Source organism: Cydia fagiglandana, chromosome 16 (genome assembly GCF_963556715.1).
Source record: "Cydia fagiglandana chromosome 16, ilCydFagi1.1, whole genome shotgun sequence".
In the NCBI taxonomy this organism is placed as follows: domain Eukaryota; kingdom Metazoa; phylum Arthropoda; class Insecta; order Lepidoptera; family Tortricidae; genus Cydia; species Cydia fagiglandana.
The window spans coordinates 18217239-18239489 of record NC_085947.1 but is presented as its reverse complement, the minus strand read 5'-3'; the positions used below and the strand labels follow the sequence as shown (position 1 = coordinate 18239489).

The 22251-nt window shown below is 38.3% G+C and overlaps 2 protein-coding genes across 2 annotated transcripts in view; both read right to left on the bottom strand.

Annotated features, from left to right (window-relative positions):
• LOC134672067 (protein VAC14 homolog) overlaps nucleotides 1–22251 on the bottom strand; it is a 443464-nt gene that overhangs the window by 208233 nt on the left and 212980 nt on the right. The window lies entirely within an intron of this gene.
• Nucleotides 683–15542, bottom strand: LOC134672072 (neuroligin-3-like). Its single transcript, XM_063529974.1, has 4 exons — nucleotides 15430–15542; nucleotides 12870–13055; nucleotides 8814–10081; nucleotides 683–4042 (listed from the first exon to the last, which is right to left on the bottom strand). Exons 2-4 carry the CDS (start codon nucleotides 13038–13040, stop codon nucleotides 3859–3861), a joined length of 1623 nt encoding a protein of 540 aa, XP_063386044.1. The 5' UTR covers nucleotides 13041–13055; nucleotides 15430–15542; the 3' UTR covers nucleotides 683–3858.

Here is a 22251-nt window from a genome sequence, read left to right as displayed (position 1 = left end):
TTATGCAAGTCGCCGCTGGCGCTAGCAGCTGCAGGCAAGCGTTGACGCATGGTATGGTCGCGTTCATAATTTTACGTCTACCATAAATTTTTGTCTATGTTTATGCTTTTCTTTTCATTTTGTTTTGTTTATTTTCTGAATTATTTTTCTTGTATTTTGTAATTCCTGTTTTCTTAATTATTTTTTCTGTGTATCTTTTGCAATGTTTTCAATATGTATCTTTTTGTGTTATCTGTCGTGGCATCACCGAATGGGCCCTACGGAAGACCAGCGCTGGCTTTATAGCTAGCATCATGCTGAGTTGGGTCCATTTCGTGATGCACACTTATTGTTCTTTTCTGTTCTTGCTGTTGTTGTCTGTACATGTTCGTACATGTTTTGTGATCGTCACGAATAAAAATCTTTTATCTTTTTATACCTAATTGTAAATATTATCAATAGCGTGACGTGACGTACTCATTTGCGTTAAGCATTTTTGTATGGGATTTTGAGTTTCTAAAGCATCCCGCTTTGCGCGCTGTTTAAAATCCCATACAAAACGAAACTCAACGTAAACTGTCAGATTTAGAATGTTTTTGTAATAATGTTCTATGATTTATTGTTTATTTATTTAATATACTGCCATGCAATCCAAACTAAGGAGGGAATAAAGAATAGAAAAAATATTTAAAAACGAGTGATGTTCATTTAAAATAACGATTTATTGCACAATTCCTGTATGTCACACAATGGCATTAAATTACATTTAAATATAAATGTTGTATGCTATTCTAGCTTGTTCTATACTAGTCAGACTAGAGATATTATCACACCGTAAATATCGTTCGCACAATAACATTAAAGGTAAAGTTTTATGGACTGAAGCACTATTATTTCAACTCTACTGTATCAAAAAGTATTAGACTAATTTTCCCTTTATACCTACTCAATAGCAATAACAATAACTACAATATAACCAGTGTCCAAGCCTCACACCCATACATCAGAATGGGGCGCATAGAGTGGAGGCAGATCTCCGTGAGTTCGGCGTCGGCGAAAGCTGGCGGGATACCGCTCTGGACCGATCAAAGTGGCGTGCTCTTGTGTTGGAGGCCAAGACTCATTTTGGGTCACCGCGCCAACAAAGTAGTAGTAGTAGTAGTAGTACAATATAACCAGACATAGGAATCCGCGGGGCAAATTGTGAAATAAGACTTTATGTTTGGCACTTATGGTACTAATTACAACAAAATTTAGGCTGTTTTAAAACGATTAGCCAATTAAAAAATTTTTTTTTAACTATTTTGTCGTAATTAGTACCGTAAGTGCACAAACATAGTCTTAATTCACAATTTGCCTGGCGGCTTCCTATGTCTGATTATAACCAATGAATTATGACTTTACAGGCCTGTGCACACCGGCTGCGTGTGCGTGACGTGCACGTGCGCGTGCGGAGTTGTAGTATACAGATCCTTATGAGAGATGGCACACCGCTTACGTGACGTGTGCGTGTGCGGCTCCAACATTCTAGCGCACGCACACGCGAACGTCACGCACACGCAAGCCGGAGTGGCTCGGCCTTACAAGTACACTAAAAAAACTACATATACAGATCACCTTTACTATTGAAGAACCTATTTAGCTATGATTCACGCTAGAACGGCACCTGATGCATTCTACAGTGTGTTACTGACCTGGGGCTTTAAATCCAGTAGTAAGGTCCCATAGTAAAAGTAGCTCAGTTTAGCGAGTAAAATCAAGCCCTGGAATTAAAGCCCCATGGTCAGACACATACTGTATAGAAAACGAATCATCGGACCGTTCTAGCGTTATCCTTTATTGATCATGTTAATAAATATTGTAGTTATATTATACTTAAATTAAATGTGAATAGATTAATAATAACATTGGTAACCAGCAAAGATTCATTGATTGCACAAGAATCTGTAAAGTCAAAGACAAATTAATATATTTACCTTACTTATTTGACAGCGAATTGTCGCTTCGAAATTCTAAGTCTAATAGTCATTTTATAAACATGTTAGGGCGATGTACAGCGGCTACGGCGCCATCTAGTTTAATTGTGAAACTCGGGAGCACGATTAGTTCTAGGTAGGGAATGCAATCCCGCATGAGGAACTCAATCCCGGTATTCCGCGGGATTGCCATATTAAGTCCCGCGGGATCCCGGTATTTGCGGGATCCCGCAAGTTAGTATACAATTTTACGAATTAGTACTAAATATCTTCTTCTTCCTGGCGTTATCCCGGCATTTTGCCACGGCTCATGGGAGCCTGGGGTCCGCTTGACAACTAATCCCATGATTTGACGTAGGCACTAGTTTTTACGAAAGCGACTGCCATCTGACCTTCCAACCCAGAGGGGAAACTAGGCCTTATTGGGATTAGTCCGGTTTCCTCACGATGTTTTCCTTCACCGAAAAGCGACTGGCAAATATCAAATGATATTTCGTACATAAGTTCCGAAAAACTCATTGGTACGAGCCGGGGTTTGAACCCGCGACCTCCGGATTGAAAGTCGCACGCTCTTACCGCTAGGCCACCAGCGCTTAGTACGAATTAGTACTAAATATGAAGGTTGAAAACAAAAAGTAAACTAAAATTAGAAATAGTACATTTTGTATTAAAAGAATACGGTATAATGACAGTAATCAAGAATTTAAAAACGTGTGTAAAGGCTTAATTAACGCGATTTCGTAAGTCCTGTACCACTCGTGGCACACACAATGTTTTTCATCACACCTGTGAGGAAAAAAGAGGGAAAACAATAAAAAATCTGCCTAATTTCGGACGTACCTACATAACAAAATTCCCTGGGTACAATACAAAATTAAGATTTACGGACCGCGTCGTCTACGTAAAATAACACCTTTTACGAGCAAGTGTGATGAAATAAATAGACAAATTCGGGTAAAATGCTCTTCCGTGTCATTACCCCTTTCCTCCGTAGATGCATTTAGGCTCCGTGAAGAATTTTCGCCAGTAGGCATGTGCCCGAGCCTGTGCTCCTTGTAGTAACACGTAAGAACCACGTCGCTCTTCGATCCCGCAAATCCCGCGGGATCCCGCTTAATTTACGAGCGGGATTAATCCCGCAAATTGCATGCGGGATCCCGGTATTTCGGGATCCTGGTATCCCGGTATTGCATTCCCTAGTTCTAGGCTTTACATCTCTACAAACAAATTGTAGTCTACAATCAATAATTCTTTGATGGTAAGTAACATTTCTTTGTGAATTTATCGATTAATTCCAACACTACTTACTAGATGGCAACACTTAACGCATGTATCTTATAGGTCAACCTATACCTATCTAATTTTTTTACTTTCTTTTTTGGTTGTAAAAATAACAACAGTAAAAATCGCATCACAACACTGTTTCTGTTGTAAAATATTGTTAATTTAACAGTCTTCATTTTGCGCACAGCACTATTTTCGAATATTCCAAAACTACTTAAAATTATTAGTTCAATTCGGTGCGAGTGCAATCAATAAATAGAGAAAACCAAGAAAAGTCTGCAGCGAATTTGATAGCCCACGCAGTGGAAGTGTTATTTTAAACGTCAAACTATGAAATTATGATGTATAAATAACACTTTCACTGCGTGGGCTCTGGGCTATCAAAATCGCTGTTGACTTTTCTTGGTCTGACTCTAATCCTGACAAAGGACTAAACATCCTGATGTCCCTGTTTGTAGCCAAGGGTTACTGGGACCCATGCAGTTCTTCTATATTAACTGCAGTAGTCTGTAGGTCTACTCGTAGTTCCACAAGTCTACACCTACAACGGTGTAGTGCCAAAGACCAGCCATTGTTGTTGTTGTTTTTCGTGATCATGAAGACAGAGAAAGCTGCAAGTTTATTGAAACCCATACAGTTTCCTCCTATACTTGCTGTAGGTCTGGTTCCACAGGTCCACCGTCGCGTAGTCCCACAGCCTAGCCGTGGACAGTTGTCCGTCGATGACTAGAGCTGACGGGTTGCTGGCGCGGCCGGGCCGCCACCGGAACGGCAATAGGGGTGATGTCGTTGGCGTTGGGTCACTGAAAATAGATAGAAATAATATGAATAAAGACCTGAACAGCTATCTCGAAAACCGAAATTGGCAAATTGCGGGGATCTTTCTCTTTTACTCCAGTGAAGGCGTAATTAGAGTGACAGAGAAAAATCCCCGCAAACTTCGATTTTCGCGGTTATAGCCCTGGACTCGTTTGCGTGTACTTCACACGTGCGGGTTGTAATATACAAATTCTTATGAGAGCCGGCACACCGCTTCCGTGATGTGTGCATGCACGGCTCCACCATTTTAGCGCACGCGCACATCAACGCACACGCAGTCGGTGTGTTCTGGCCTTAAGTAGTGTTTTGATTTTTACGCGCCATCATTGTTGCAGATGGCGCTATTTATTATGTACTTTTAGGTTTGTCTATGAAACTTGTTATTACACGACTGCCCAAACAAAAAGAGTGTATTGTTTTCAGCGTTCATGTTTGTATGTATATATGTATGTGAGTTTCTTTATTCCACCATAACTTCTGAATGCCTTAACCGATTTAGATGTATGATACATCATTAGAATCCTTACATCATCCCGACTAACATAGGCTATGTGACGTTATTATAAAACCAATATGGCGGACGTAATACACAAAATTGCGTCACGTTTAGAAAAAAAAATCTTGCAATCCTATCGAGTGGGGTCTCAAAATGAAGAGCCTTGAAAGACGATTTAAAATATATATGCAGCATACGCGTTTAAGTCTTATTTTGGTTAAATAAGGATTTACAAAATGTGCTAAGAAAAATAAATCCTTATATCTAATTTAGTGAGCTATCAAATGAAAGGGTATTGACTGGTGATCATAAAAATATATACAAATCATCCATATGATTTGTATATATTTTTATAAGGTAAAAGGAACTAAACACAAACAAACACAAACACAAAACATGTTCTAAATCGCGCTATTGAAATCTAAACCTGTGAACTTCGATTTAAGCGATAGGGTTTGAATAATTTATGGCTTATTGAATTCTTATATTTCTTGTGAATAAAATTGTACTTGACTACTAATTCAACCCGACTGTAAAATAACAGATTTTGATTTAACACTTGCGTAGGTAGGTAGGTACGTACCAACCTCAATCATTTCTTCTTAACTTTTGTACTAAACTAATTTTCATAATAATAAGAAGTATTTAAGTGACAATGTTTATACATATTATGTCTTTCTATACTTGTATAGGTCGACTGTAACAATAGAAATGTCATTCTATGTCTGAACACCAAATTAAAGGCGCACCAAAGGTAAACTTCGCGTAGGGCCGAAAGCCCGAAGTGTCCAAAAGAGGCGTACCTACCTTTAGTATAATATTGTACGCTTACCAAAGCCGACTGCCTTCGGCGCCCTCATACTCAAAACGTTGGGCGTAGCCCGACGTACGTTGCGCGCTGTACGCTTACCAAACCCGGGCGCCTCCGGCACCCTCATACTAAGAGTGTCGGGCGTAGGTAGTCCGACGTACGTGGCGCGTTGTATGTGTTCCATAACCGGGTGCCTTCGGCGCCCTCATACTTAAAGCGTCGGGCGTAGCCCGACGTACGTGGCGCGCCGGACGCGTTCCAAAACCGGGCGCCTTCGGCGTCCTCATACTAAGAGTGTCGGGCGTAGCCCGACGTACGTGGCGCGCTGTACGCGTTTCAAAACCGGGCACCTTCGGCGCCCTCATCCTAAAAGAGTCGGGCGTAGCCCGACGTACAAGACACGCTGTACGCGTTCCAAAGCCGGGTGCCATTGGCGCCCGCATACTTAAATCGTCGGGCGTAGCCCGACTTACGTGGCGCGCCGTACGCGTTGCAAAACTGGGCGCCGAACATACTAGAGTGTCGGGCGTAGATAGCCTGACGTACGTGGCGCGCTGCACGCGGTCCAAAGCCAGGTGCCTTCGACTTTCTCATACTAAAAGTGTCGAACGTAGCCCAACGTACGTGGCGCGCTGCACGCGGTCTAAAATTATGAGTCTTTATTGTGGACCTTCAAACCCTCATGGCCATTATAATAAAAAATTTCTACTTCTTTCTAAGAAGTTATATTTAAAAATGTCGAATATCCCAAATTGTGAACACATCCACACATTGTCCACAGAAAAGAAGCCCGGACGTATTCCGGAACGGTGAGCTTAATTAAAAGGTCCCAGTTCCAGAAGCTAATATCCACATAAAAAAAACTTCGTGGACAAACTAAATGGCCGGGGGAAATTTATATACCTATCTTAAATCATAGTTTTATACTTAGTTTTTTTCACTAAAATGTTTAAAATAAAATAATTAATAAAAAAATTAAAAACACGACTGCTGCATTTTAAAGCGAACTGAAAAGCTAAAAATAATGTTCATATGTTAGTTACATAACTTTATGAATCTAAATTGGAATGTAAATATACACTCACGGTTATTCACAGTAAATACTAAGGGTAATGCTCATTTATGACCGTGAATGTAGGTACGTGTATATTTAATTTCTATTGCAGTCGGGGGACCTTTTGAATGAGATGCACTTAGGCACACCAAGGTCCCCCGATTGTAATAGAAATTAAATGTACACGTACCTACATTCACGGTCATAAATGAGCATTACCCTTAGTATTTACTGTGAATAACCATGAGTGTATATTTACATTCCAATTTAGATTCATAAAGTTATGTAACTAACATATGAACATTATTTTTAGCTTTTCAGTTCGCTTTAAAATGCAGCAGTCGTGTTTTTAATTTTTTTATTACTTATTTTTTTTGCTGCGGCTTATAACTTCCTGATATATCGTCTCCAAGACTTACATCTGTACCAAAAACTTGTGTAAACACCTATGTTTCGCTCGAGGCATATGAAATATTACGATTCCTTGCAAGTGCTCTTCCCGACCTGACTCGACATGTTTGGGATCCCTTGCCCTGGTTTCGTCAGGATACGGTTTTCACGATTCAGATAACATAACATGTATCGATTTGATGATGTCGTTAGGCTATGCATGACCGGGAGGGGAGGACAACCGAGAGAATTCATTCTCATTCATTTTATCCAGACACAATTAAGTATATTATATGTAGGTGACATAAAAACCGTTTATAATCAATGATCTAGATGCTATTTTAAAAGAAATTACCAATGGTGATTAATCTCTCAATATAATAGTAAGTAAAGGTAGTTATGTAACATTGTTTGAAACAAGCCAATATTCTTTATCTTTTTTTCCCTGTTTCTGGTATTTAAACAGTCTTGTACTAAGCACTCCACCTGTACCGACCCGTAATTAATACTCGTACTTACCTCTAATGCATGTAAAACTCCCTAATTCTATATTTTCCTCTCCAATGCATGTAAAATCTCTTTAATGTTATATATTGAGATAGAAAGTAATGTATCTCTATCAAAGAATCATACATTTTATTTTTAAGCGGCTTATTCAAAGAATTTTTTCGCCAAGCGTACAAGTAGATTATGTTGTCATTGCTTAATGATGGTGCAATGCTAGTTTATTTAAATTGCTTGATTGCTACCAATTTCTGCGGCCCCGTTTATACTCTGATTTATACGTACTGACTGACCACAATCCACGTTGATTTTTCTATAGGTAGGCAGGTACTTCCTATTTCGTGCTGTAATATAATTTTAAGTTAAAAGGAATAAAAGTATAGTATCTATCTTCTAGATTCAACCAGATTCTAGATTCAACGGATTATTACTAAATGAAAATATTATATTTTCTTTTTTGTCCCAAATGGATTAGTAAAAAAATAAATTAATTAATGGAACCATAAATCTAGTGCATTACATACCTACATCAGTAGTTATGGATAAAGATATATATTTTATAGAGACAAAATGAACTCTCTAGTGCTCGCTCACTGGTACAACCGCGACACGACCAAATTTATGTGCTGTTTTGTTCTGTTTTACACGAGCTATAAATTTATGGAAATTGTATGAGAGACGTGCCTCGCGGACAAATGAGCGCCACCTAGCGGAGTATTAAACGACTTTGTACGCGTGCGGTGCATCTAGTCGTGTATTCAGGAAAATAGTTCGGAAGATACGATTGACATAGTTTCTGGAATTTGTCTTTTATGCTGACAGTCTTGTAGGTAGAGGTAGGTAGTTTTGTATCGTACCTACTGGTATAAATGCGCTAAAACGACAACATGCTTAAATTATGCATTTTATTGGTGTATTCCCACCCGTCCCCGCCTGGTACAGATGGAAATAGGCGCTACATACAAATCATTCCCATTTGTGCTCCCTTGTATGATTGATATGCCCATTTTATTTTTATTTATTAATGTCGCGTGGCTTTGCGATTATATTAAAAGAAAGGACATAATGTTAATTAATTAATTAAGCTGTCAACCAGCTAATCTCGACGAGTAGGTATGACGTAGGTCTGCTATAGCAGTAAACAAAGTATCTTGTTTTATGTGCAAAATTGTAAAAACACAATGGGAGGTAAAAAGTTGTTAGTTAATTAACGGGCCATTTAAATGTTTTTTAATATTTTGTACCTAGTACCTACCTATATTAATAGTTGTAAGTAGGTACACGCGCGGTATGTACATACCTACTTTACACCTGGCAAATAATACTGAATCTAAAGATGATTACCTAACTTATTAAAAACATGGATCGGTGCATTTTCTTGGTTTCATTTTAAAGTTGCCTGAAGCTCGCTGTAGCAACCGACTCCCATAAATTGGCGACGAGCGATTAGTGACGTTACGTCTGAAAATTGTAGAATAAACTAAAGATAGCAAAACTTACCCGTATTTGGCGAAGTTGGTCCAAAGCGTGACCATGCGCTTGATCATGCGCCGCTCCAGCTGATGCGGGAACGGGATAGAATGAGGCTTGAATAAGTAGAACAGCTCATCGGCATGAGACGCCCCTCCCGTCGCCCCGTACCCCACGATGATCTTCGCCATGTTTCGGTACCCCCCGTACTTGAACAGGTAGAAGTATATCGGCTTATCTGTCGTCTTTGCGTATAAGTCCGACTCGATCACTGATGGAAACTTGAAATGCAAATCTGAATACAAATCCACCATGTTGAGGATTAGTTCGTCTTTTTCTGGGGGAAAATAATGACTCTTTATTATCTCTACTGTGCTGTTCCTATCCAGTTCTGTAGGAAACTCTAAATCTAGATGTAAATTTTCTTTGGGATCTATCGATTTCAGACTATTTCCGTAATCTTTAGCTACAAAGTATATCCCTTCGTTGTCGTTGAAGCCTATTATCATAGGCACTTTGGTGTAGTTTCCAGATTCGATTATACTTGTAGGGTATTCAGTGACTATAGGTTCGATTCCTGGCAGATTTTTCTCAATGCAAGGTACAAAGAGAGTGTCAGATGAGACGTAGTTTTGGTTTTCCAAAGCCTTAACTTTTATTAGTTCGTTTATGGTTTTGTTTCTTAAAATATCGTATATTTCGTAAGGATCTTTGGTATTATATCCGAATTGTTTGACTAGAGCGCTAGCTGTCCTTATAGGATCATGCTGCAAAGCCCAGGGCGCAAGCGTAGATCCACTCTGAAGTATAACTCTATGGAAGAGTCCTCTAGCGGCTTGTGAAAGCACTAAAAAGGACGAAGAAACAGCGCCAGCGCTTTCTCCAAACAGCGTCACGCTATCCGGATTTCCTCCAAAAGCTTCTATATTATCTTTGATCCATCTCAAGGCAGCTACCTGGTCTTTGAGTCCAGCATTTCCCGGCGCATCCTCTGTTCCTAAACATAAGAAACCTTCAACGTTCAGTCTGTAGTTGATGCCAACGAACACAACTCCGTGCTCGACGAAGTAATCAGCTCCATAGAGAAAGGCAGAACCAGTTCCCTCGAAGAAGCATCCTCCATGTATATAGACCATGACTGGGAGGAGTTTTCCCCTGGTCCTGGTGGGGGTGTAGACGTTGAGCTTGAGGCAGTCTGGGTTGCCGATGATGACGGTGCCCATGATGGTCTGCGGGCAGCGCGTGTTGGTGTTCACGGCTTCGAACACGCCGCCCCAGGCTGGCGGGGGCAGCGGAGCCTGGAAGAGGGAACGAAATATAAGAGTTATATGATGAGTTATTATATCAAGAAGCCTTGTGTGTAAACCTCTTTTTAAACGGAAAAGGAATGAAATAGAATATGTAAGTACCTACATTTTTAAGTGTTAATAACTGTCTCATTTTACCCGTGTCTTATATTTATCGCACCGGACTCAAATTGTCCTTAAAACACAAATTCTCTTTAATAAGGAAAAATGCAAATTATCTTCATGAAAGGGTAGAAATTGTAATTATACAAAGTCGACTTTATGGTGATAATCAAATGTCGACAGCAACAGCATTACTGTTGCAACGTTGCTGCGGCAACGTTAACGCTGCCGCTGTCAATCTCAATTTCCTTGATACGTTTTGCTGTCATTTCCGCATTAGGCACTGCAGCTATTAGAAAATGCAGTCCGTTGATCTTCATGTCAAAAGTGTACTCGTAGGTAGATTATGAGGTTGTTCGATAGTTGCTTTTCGTAAAGTGATAGCTGGACTTACAAAATTGCCACCATGGATTACCGGGTGTCAACTAAAGAATAGTTAAACGCGTTTCAAGATTAATTATTCATTAGCTGCATACTTCCACGTTAATTCTCTACGTAATATACTATCAATATTACACAAATTACATAAATTCTATATACGACATCGCCGTTTTGAATTTTAACCGGAAATCCTCCGTCACTCATTTTATCAATGAGAATGACAGTTACATTGCCCGCGTCATCGACGCAGCAGTAACGTTGCAGGCGTTGCAGTAATGCTGCTACAGTCGTTATCCGAATGCTACCTTTAACCGACACGGGCAAGGCAACGTGATGGTATAAATAATGACTTGCCCTGTCGGTAATTTTGCAGTAATTGCTCTTCATTTATAGGTCGTATTTAATAACCGGTAATTCTGGTACCTATGTACAGTATGTACCTAGAAATTATGTTAATAGCAACTGATTATAACTAAGTAGAGCGAGAGTAACAGAAAAAGGGCAAGTTTTATGAAATAATAGCTTTTTCCCGCGTCTTCTGTTCTGTCTAATGATGATTTTGACAAAAACTAATCCTCATCAATGGCATTGACTGTGACGTAAAAATAACAATTTCCAATTCCGCCCAGAGGTTTCAGGAAAGTACTAAAAAAATAAAGATTCCGGTTAATTGGGAAATTCTTCCTTCGACACCTTAAAGTCGGTTTCAAATTTATAGAAATGACAAGTGTCACCTTGCTGAAGGCTGAAGATGTAAAAAATAGACTAAAGTGCAACTATTGGATATATGAACGTAGTCTAATAACTATCAAATTTAAATTTTAAAGAAACCCTTAAGCTACGCTAATCATACGATTTTAAACCATTTTATGCAAAAAATGCCTCACATCATTTTGGAAAAGAGGTGATTCTCTTCAAACTGCTGGATCGATTTTTATCAAACATAGCTAGAACGCGAAAGGAAACTCGCTTACACGTAAAAAAACCGCATCGAAATCGGTCCATCCTTTTGAGAGCTACGATGCCACAGACAGACATTGGCGTCAAAAGTATATCATCCTTTGCATGGGGGTCAAAAATACAAAAAGTGAGTAAAAATACAAGACCTAGAGCTACTTCTTAATAAAAGTTGCTCTTGCTCTAGACTTGTATTTTTAGAGTTATGGCATTTGCCTTATAGTTTCAATTGCCCTGGCCTACCTTATAATGATAATTTGCAATTGCAATGCGACAATGCAATGATGCAGTGACCGAGCAACCTTGTCCTTGCCAGCGGCACTGCCTTGGAAACGCGATTATTCATTTACTGTCGTTTCTCCAACTCGTAGTTTCGTGGTAAGGGCACCTGCGTTTCGACATGTCATGCTATGCGCTCAACGACCTTCTCTTGACCATACGGGTTGCCATCCGCGTAAGTGTCAAATTATATTTCGATAGGTATAGTCCGACAAGAAATTGTAGAAAATGATTGAGGGTGCCACTTCCTACGTCACAATTTTGACGTCATCATCATCATCATCTCAGCCATAAGACGTCCACTGCTGAACATAGGCCTCCCCCTTGGACCTCCATTCGTACCGGTTGGAAGTCACCCGCATCCAGCGTCTTCCGGCGGCTTTAACAAGGTCGTCCGTCCATCTTGTGGGTGGACGTCCTACGCTGCGTTTGCTAGTCCGTGGTCTCCACTCGAGCACTTTTCGACCCCATCGGCCATCTTCTCTGCGCGCAATGTGGCTTGCCCATTGCCACTTCAGCTTGCTAATCCGGTGAGCTATGTCGGTGACTTTAGTTCGTCTACGGATCTCCTCATTTCTGATTCGATCACGCAGAGAAACTCCGAGCATAGCCCTCTCCATAGCTCGTTGAGCGACTTTGAATTTTGAGATGAGGCCGATAGTGAAAGACCACGTTTCGGAGCCGTAAGTCATCGCTGGTAACACACATTGATTAAAGACGACGACATTGACAAATTTTGACGTAAATTGCTGAAACAATTTAGTATGGATTTAATTGTTCCATTTATTTTCTACTATATTATGTCGTACTAACTATCTTACATGTCACTACATATGTAATTTAAGGGCAATTTTATTTTGCTTGACCATACTTTGTATTTATTACATTTTAAATAGCAAGATAAGAATCGTTGATAGAAAACGAACATAGAAATGTATGGAAATAGTCATGTGATTTTATTTTCATCTGTCATTCCGATAAAATCCTTTTTGTTTCGGCGTTTATAGGTGACGAGTGTCATTTGGCTTAGCCCCCAGAACGTCCCGTGTAAGAATCTCACCTTGAATCGATTATCATCGTTGACAGTCCCATAAGGAATACCCAAGTACTCGACAAGCCTGCCGTCGCGCGACACGCGCCCGCGCACATAGCCGCTGCGTGTGCGCACAAGCGGCGCCGGCTGCTGCAGAACTGTTGCTGCCACCAGCGAGAACAGTGCTAGCCACTTCATGTCACGGCCCGCCACCTGGAAAGTACATAATAAAGCTTTTTATTTATATAGGTGGCAAACGGGCAGATAAACCGCCTCGTGCTAAGCTTATCGTCGCTCATGGACACCTGCAATAAATCCGGTGGTTAGGTAATAGGTTTGCGAACGCGAGGTCGCCGGTTCGACCCTGGCAGTGGCACTGCACTGTGCAAATGTCACATTTGCCAATACATTGGTACTTGTATTACAACTTAGAAACAAATGTAGTCCGAATGAACCGACTTGAATATAACAAAGTGAGTGAGTGTCATCATAAAAGAACGTCATATTTGAATAGAATAATAATATGTTGCATCGATTCGCCATTCAAGGCGTTCGAGAGAATTGTGTAAAAAAAAGTTCGTCAACTAGATATATATAACATTATCAAACTGCACAACGGGACTTAATCGCGTATTTAAGTTTTAAGATTTACCTCCGACGTTTCGAGGACGGCGTTGTCCCCGTGGTCTCGGAGAAGACTGCATATATAGATAGATATATGTGTTAAGTATTTTTGACTTGACCAACGTTGAAGCAAATCAAATAGACGTAGATATAGGTATGGACATGGACATACTCGTACTTTCGATGTGTAGAGATACTTACAGAGCTTCCGATGTATTCTATCTCGGACGTCCTAATTATTACAACTGATGTAAGAGTGTACCTAATTATAATATGTACTTATTGATAATTAATAATTGTAGTTATTGATAATGAAAAAAATATAAGCTTTGTAGCAAAGCCCAAGACCAAAAAATGCCCATATTAAGTAGGTTAGTCATATATTATATGTATAACTAAAAAAATGAATAGGTGCCATACTTATTACAGAGAAACATTTTTTGGACATATTTTGGAATTGCGCTTATATTCACCTATCTGTCCATCAACGTTAATCGATATTTGACAAAAAAAGATCGAAACTAAAACCCAAAACAACCCATACACTACACACAGCTTAAAAAATAAAGAAACAGTCAAAATAAATATTCGTATATAATAGTAACCGGTGAGCAAAAGTCGTTTTATTTATTATTGTTATCAGTTCCTAAGTTCATGGCTATGTTTATTTATTTAATACTACATAATTATATCTGTTATCTTTCTATGTCAAGTAAGTATATTGCACCGAACAGTATCGAAGCTAAACACAGTCTCGCTTTAAAAACGACAATCAATAACAATAACTTAACTAACGATATTTGATACTTAACTAATTAATTAATGATTATAAATGAAAAAATAAGATAAAGTCTCCCTTGACTCAACTTAGGGACAATTGAGCTTATTGATCATCATAGGTTTTGAAAAACTCAGGCGAAATTAATAGAGTCCGGCCGAAGTTTCGGTTTTGGTAGGTTTCACCATAAAAATGTTTCGCATTGGCCGAAAAAAATGCGAATCCTTTCGGCCGCACCGGAACTATGTTTTCACCACACCAGCTCGGAAAGGCTTACTTTGCACTTCAAAAACGAATAGCAAAGTTGCATTTTATTCACATGTGAGGCAAAGTAATCAAATGCAAATTTTGAGTTGTTTTCTTATGTTTGCTGGTAGAATTTACTTTGAAATGATGATTTTGGGTGATAAATATTTAAAAACATTTATTTGGATTTGACTTGGTTTGATTTTGTTTGATATTTTACATTTAATATTTGCTTCGGGTTGGTGTGGTGAAAAATTTTGTGTTTCACTCGGGGACAAATTTTGTTTAACCCTCGTGCTTTGAAACCCTCGCAACGCTCAAGATTCCATTTTCGGACCACTCGCTACGCTCGTGGTTCAATTTTGGAATCTTTCGCTTGCTCGAGTATCAATATTAGCACGAGCGGCTAAACAACAACTTTGGCCGTTTGTAAAATAAATAACTATTTCGGTCCGGAGGTACGGTTTCGGCTGAAACAAGTGCAAATACGAACTTAAACCTCGGTTTCGGCAATAAATCCTGCTTCGGTCGGACACTATAGATTATCCCAAAGCGCTATGGGGAGATAAAGGTAATGCCAAATAATTTATGTTCAAAAACAAAAATTATAAACAAGCAATCAAACTTTTATTGATAAAATGGAAGGACTTTATATGCCATAGGATATCACAAAACAAATCAATAAAAAATAAAAAATAAATAAATAAAATGTTATTCATTTAGGTATGAACTCATTAAGTCATTACATTACAATAATAATTACATGCTAAATACTATTTATAAATTAAAGCTATAACTTAAAAAGTAGGTACTAATTAAATTAAATTAAATAGGTACTAATTAAATTAAATAATACTCTACCAATCGTTTTACGTCATTTTACCGTACCGAACATTTTACGTCACAACACTGATAAGTTGATAACAAACCAACACCTACCTATTTATAAGTAGGTAATTCAAAATTCCCATAAATCACTGCACTTTTCCACTATTTTCCACTACGTTTTTCTACGGTTTCTCGTAAGCGCGCGCGCCGGCAGCCTGCCGAGCTTATACTCCTTGTACCACATTCAAACACTTGACTCAGGGTGCGTCTTGCTTTAAACTAAGTAAATTGAACCTTATAAACTGTAGTTAGAATCTAAATTTAAATGACAGAGCGAACAGCGCGCTCGCGGCGCGGTGAGCTGCTGCTATTGAAATATAGAATTTAATAACTGTATTTAAGGTCCAAATTCTTTTGGCCAGTAACACGCGTGAGTCCAGTCCATGTGATCTCGAGTCGAAGGCGGACCGCTGACGCAGTTGCCCACAATTATGCGGAGGTCAGAATGTCGTTAACTTTTTTTTTTAAATTGCTAATGCGCAGGGCTTGTGATTATTTATGCCAATTGATTTATATTGTGATATTGTACATGGTGAACATATTAAACCCAGGCAGCTCAGTTAAAAAAGACGATATCAGGAAAAGCCTTTGTCAAATCAAAACAGTATAGAGAGAATAGAGCGTTTATTCGAGGCAAAATAAAAGAAGAAAATAACAAGTAACATAGCTTAACATACTTATAAGCCACGAATAGGTAATTAAACATAAACCAGTACGTTTTTTTTGGATGTAAAATAAAAGCAATGTATAATAACAGTGGAAAGTTTTCATAATTTTAATAAGTTCTGCTTGTAATTGATAATTCTTATTGTTAAATGTTTTTTTTTTATAAGTTTATACTTAAGTAGTATAGTTTTTTGTCGCAGTTATAAAATAATGATAATTTATAACCCATATTTTACCGATTTTTTGGGTCTGATGTGGTTCTGGAGCCCAATTCGGATGTAGGAACTTGGTGCGGTTGTGCACTGGATTTGATACGACTTTGAAGATCGTCTTGACGATTGGCGTGCATCTCACGCACTTTATCAACAATTGTGAAATCTGAATCAGCTCCTTTTGATATTAAGGAAGTCGTCTGAGTTGACGTTTTGATAACGGCTCGGTGCGATGCGGTAGTTGTGTCACTAAATGGACTTCATATCGATAAGCGCACAATTTTAAGATGTCGCAATCACGGGTTAATGACCTGTTATCACTCTTGTGCGTTACGGTCACGTTTTTCAAGGGCTTTTATTTATAAGTTGTTTATGTTACAATATAACAATAATATAACTTTATTTGGCTTGTATATTAAATAAATGCGCAATAATTACAAATCAATGCGCCATGTGCCGTGTAGGTAGGTACCTTACCTTCTCTTTTTAGGATTCCGTAGCCAAATGGCAAAAAACGGAACTTTTATGGATTCGTCATGTCTGTCTGTCTGTTTGTCCGGCCACTTTTTTCCGAAACTATAAAAACTATACTGTTGAAACTTGGTAAGTAGATGTATTCTGTGAACCGCATTAAGATTTTCACACAAAAAAACAATAAATTTTGGGGGTTACCCATACTTAGAACTGAAACTCAAATTTTGTTTTTCATCAAACCTATACGTGTGAATAGTTTGTGCGAGACACTTCCAAAGTGGTAAAATATGTGTCCCCCCCTCACCCCCCTGTGACCTTTAAAATAAGAGAATGATGAAACTAAAAAAAATATATGATGTACATAACTATGCAAACTTCCACCGAAAATTGGTTTGAACTAGTAAGTAGTTTTTTTTAATATCTACGTCATAAATTGTAAACCGCAATTTTATTATGATACTTGCTGCAGCAGCTGCTGGTACTGCTTTTTTTATATGGGCGGCAAACGAGCAAAACGGCCTTATGGTAAGCGATTACTCATGGCACCTGCAATACTAGAGCGACTAAAAGTGCGTTGCCGGCCTTTAAGATGGGAGAACGCGCTTTTCTTGAAGGCTGGAAGGTCGTTTTTAAACGCCCCAAACTCTTATAATAATTAAAAATTAAACGAAGGGATCTAGCTGTGGTTGATATGCATCTAATTATGTCAAATTATTTTCACTGATGTTAATATCCAGAGAGGAAAATGAGGAGTACGTTTGTTTGAAAAGGCGATTTCGCGGCGGTCGTCCACTTTCGCTTTAAACCACAGAGATCGCAATATCTCTGATAACGGCATATATTCGTCCTTGACAGCAGCCGCGGCCAATGCCGCGTGTCGCAACTAGTTGGTCAATCTTGCGCAGGTTTGCCAATATCGACTATTTGCTGTTCAGTATCGCGGATATGTTTCCTCTATGGAAAGGTTAATTCCGTTTACTAGTCCGACTGCTAATATCTACTAATAGTCTGTTTGAGATCCTGAAAACGGTAAAAAATAAAGATACTACTCCTAAAAATACGTGTGATACCTCATTAGTTTCGTCATGATGTCTAGAAAAATGTATTCGAAGCGTGTATTAGCACACAAAAAATATCAAAAGTTATAAACAAAAAAAGGGAGGAACAAGTAGTTATTTTTTATTTCTCCAATATCTCAAAAAGTATTAATAATTTAAGAAACCAAAATTAAGTTGAAATTTGGTACATATATGTAAATTAGTGACCCAAAGATGGACATGTGTTTTTATAATTTTGAAGTTGTTTAAGAAAATAGCCAAAAAATACTATTCACTCCTTTATCTCCGAAACTAAATTTCGAAAAAAATACACAAAATAGTTCTTTACCAATAGATGACAGGAAAACCTATTAGAAATGTGCAGTCAAGCGTGAGTCGGACTTATGTACGGAATCCTAGAAACGCGAGTCCGACTCGCACTTGTCCGTTTTTTTTCTTTCCTTCTTGTTGCGCTGTGCTTTAATAAATGAAAAGTTTGAAGCAAGGACCTTAATATTAATATCGGATAATTATCATATCAAAATCGTACTTCTGAAATCTGAATACCTTCCTAAAGCAAGGGTCCTTGACATCAGCCGCGAGTAGGGTTGCCAATCGTACTATATTATATAGTATTGTACTATATTTTGCCTCTCTGTACTTATATACTTTTGGAAAAATATATAGTACGCTAAAATACTATATTTTCGATTAAACGTATATTACACTCATGTTTAGTATTTTATCTAAAAGTACTATATTTTTTGAAATGTAGGTACTATATTTTTGATGCCTTATTCTGAAAAATACTATATTCTACCAAAAAAAAGTTGGCAACCCTAGCCGCGAGAAACGCGTTTCAACTCGTGCGCAAGTTTGGCAATATCCAACTGCCCACTTCCCTTTACAATCGGAAGGTTAGTTCCGTTACTTTACGAAGCGGGCTAGTGGTTAACAAGCGTGTCTGAATTTCCATCTGTAATTTAAACCTAACTTAACTTTATTGGGCCCTAATTTTAATAATATGCTTTAGTAAAACCATAAACATAATAAGTATCAAACGTACAATAAAAGATAACCTAAAATTAAAACTAGTTTAGTTAGTTTTAAACTTTTAATAAATGTTAAATCATAGGTAGTTATCTGTTGTACAATCGCTATCAGATATAATGTAGCCGCCAAAGTGCCCAGAAATATCTGAATACCTACACCTTTATTATTCAGATATTTTTGGTTTACACTTTACAGGGTTAGAGGGATTAATAGAATTAATATTTGAATATTTGGAATGGGCTCATAGCCAGTAGCCTGGTTTTGATTTAATCATTTGTTACGGTTTTGTTTTTATTTTGATACGATCTTATCTAAGTCAATGACCTTGGTTCTTTTGTGGTTTGTAGATGCATCGGTACTTATTGCGAACTTTTTATGGCTCTTGAGCGAGCATTGCAAAATGAACTAGCCTTCAGTCTATGTAAAGATGCAATTGAACAAACAATACAAAAGGTAATTTATTTTTTAGAAAATTAAATTCTGGCAACAAGGCCCATATTACAAATACCTTACAAACTAACATACATAATGTATTTTATAAACTTAAAACTAAACACTATTTAGTCGACAAAACGGCGTGGCTCCGTTGCATCGGCTCTGGTCTTGTATGTGTGGATAATCACGGTTCATATCCCGGTCGATACAAGTTTAGTGAAATTACGTAGGTACTCTCATCATCATCATCATCATCATCATAGGCCTTTTCGTCTATATCAGACGATTTATGGTGTAACACCGTAAGTACTCTAGTGTTTTGCTAAATATTAGCTGTATGTTATTATATATTTTTATTTGATTTCTGCAAATCGAAAATATAGGGAAATGATTTTATTAGCTAAGTAGTAACTATGTATGTCTACCTTTCACCATCCCACTAACCCGGGGTTAACCGGTGAAACCACTAACCCGGTATCAAATTGTACTGGTAACCATGGTAACTCCAGGTTTAACCGGTTAATCCTGGGTTAGTGGAATGGTGCAATCGGCGCTATGGCAATTAATTTGTATCCTTATTACATACCTATACCTATTACAGAATGGACCTAGGTCAGGAAATGAATGCTCAAAAAACGTTGTAGAGGGAAATGCTAGGAACACAATTTTTGACTCCGTAACTTTGTTTGGACTAGTTAGAAGGTGAACATATCAAAAGTCCCCGGCTGTAGCCCCGGTGCTGGGGGGTAGAGGGGGGTAAGAAGGTCGAATTTTTCGGTTTTTCATTGATATCTTGGAAACTTTGCGTCTTAGCGACATGACTACTAAGACAAACCGAAAGCTGATAAAATTAGTTACAAGTTTTATCCAGTCAAGTTTTTCGATATCTTGAATAGTTTTTGAGATACCCGCTCTTGAAAGTTTATTTAGGGATTTTAATTTTATCTTGATATCTACATCAGTGAAGCTGTTAGGCCATGTTTGGTATCATTTTTGTATAAATCGGGGGTGCTGAATTCATTTTTGGTATCACATTGACACTATTCCGAAGTAAAACCAAAATTTAAAAAAATATATTTTTTTAAATCCCTCTTCACGCTTAAACCGCTGAACCGATTTCGTTGAAATTTGGTATAGAAATAGTTTCAGTCTCGACACGGGACATAGGATAGTTTTTATAACCATAAACATCTTTTGAAGGTATGAAAAGTGGGGTGGAAATTTGTATGGGGAGTCAATAACCGCTGAACCGGTTTAGATGAAATTTAGGATGGTATACATCTGTGACTTATATGAAAATGATACCAAGCATGACTTCAAACCTTACCTTAAGCAGTATTAACCTCAAGAATTCAGTTTAGTCGACGAAGTTGAATTCCCCCCATACTCCATTTCACAACTTTAAAGGATGATTATTGAGATAAAAAGTATCTTATGTCCTGCCTTGGGACTCAAAATATCAGTATACCAAATTTCAATTAAATCGGTTGAGCGGTTTAAGCGTGAAGAGGAATTTAAAAAAAAAGGTATTTGTTTAAATTTTATATGTTTTTTCTTAGGAATGGTGTCAATGTGATACCAAAAATGAATTCAGCGCCCCCGATTTATACGAAAATGATACCAAACTCGGCCTAGCAGCTTCACTAAGGTAGATATCAAGATAAAATAAAAAGCCCTAAATAAACTTTCAAGAGCGGAAATCTCAAAAACTATTCAAGATATCGAAAAACTTGACTGAATAAAACTTGTAACAAATTTTATCAGTTTTTGGTTTGTCTTAGTAGTCATGTCGCTAAAACGCAAAGTTTCCAAGATATAAATGAAAAACCGAAAAATGAGACCTTCTTTCCTCCCTCTACCCCCCAGCACCGTGGCTACGGCCGGGGACTTTTGATATGTTCACCTCCTAACTAGTCCAAACAAAGTTACGGAGTCAAAAATTGTGTTCCTAGCGTTTCCCTCTATAACTTCTTATTGCTTGGCCTAGAAGCGTTGAAACTTATAAATTTGGTATTGGTATTTATAGACTATGCAAAAGTTTTATATGTACCTATACATAGGTATACCTAATTTAAACTAGTGGTAGTAAAATTAATAGTTGCAACCAGTTATGTACTTACACTTGTCCTATTCACCATCGGCGCCATTGCGAATTCCGCTCGTACTTCAAACACCCTAATCTCACAACACATCACAAGACACTTTAGTCAATAACATATTGCTAAGTCACCAAAACTGTCAATAATAATCTTTACAGCGCCATCTAGTTGTAAAATGAAACGTTAAATAGAAAACAAAAAGTCGTTACTTTTTAAACTTTTACCACAACGCCATCTATCTGCGGCACAAAGACAATAATCAATTATATTGGGTATTTACGTATTTAGGATGATTCGCGAGAAACACATGAAAACCCGTGCGGCGCGTGCGAGGCAGCTTCGATACTGCGCGGGGGCATCTTTCCAATAGGTAACCCGGCGCAAGCGAGTGTTAAGCAAACCAGTATTACACATATATGCTCCCTTAATGACCAATGCACATTTGGCATGAAATTGATTTTTTTGGCAAATATAGCGTAAAGGGTTTTTAATTTTTATTTGTTTAATAGTTATGTTATGATACAGTGGAGAAAGAACATTAATTTAACTCAATTGTATCATTTAATTTTCAGTTGGTTTGAGATGAAGATCGGAACGTGAAAAGATGCCCGAGGTGTCGCTAGAACGACATGGTGGGGGCAGATTTGCGCGAACTCCGAGGTTATGGCTCCTCTACACGATGGGCCAACGCCGGCCACTCCAAGGGACGCATTTATGCGTTAGAGGGAGCAAGTGATATTGCTATCTCATTCTACCTCATGGCTGCCTCCCTTGGAGTGGCCGGCGCTGGCCCATCGTGTAGAGGAGCTATTAAAATTGGCGAGAAGTAGCTCAGAACCGAGAGAAGTGATGCTGTCTTGTGTCGGAGGGCAAGTCTCATTTTGGATCACTGAGCTA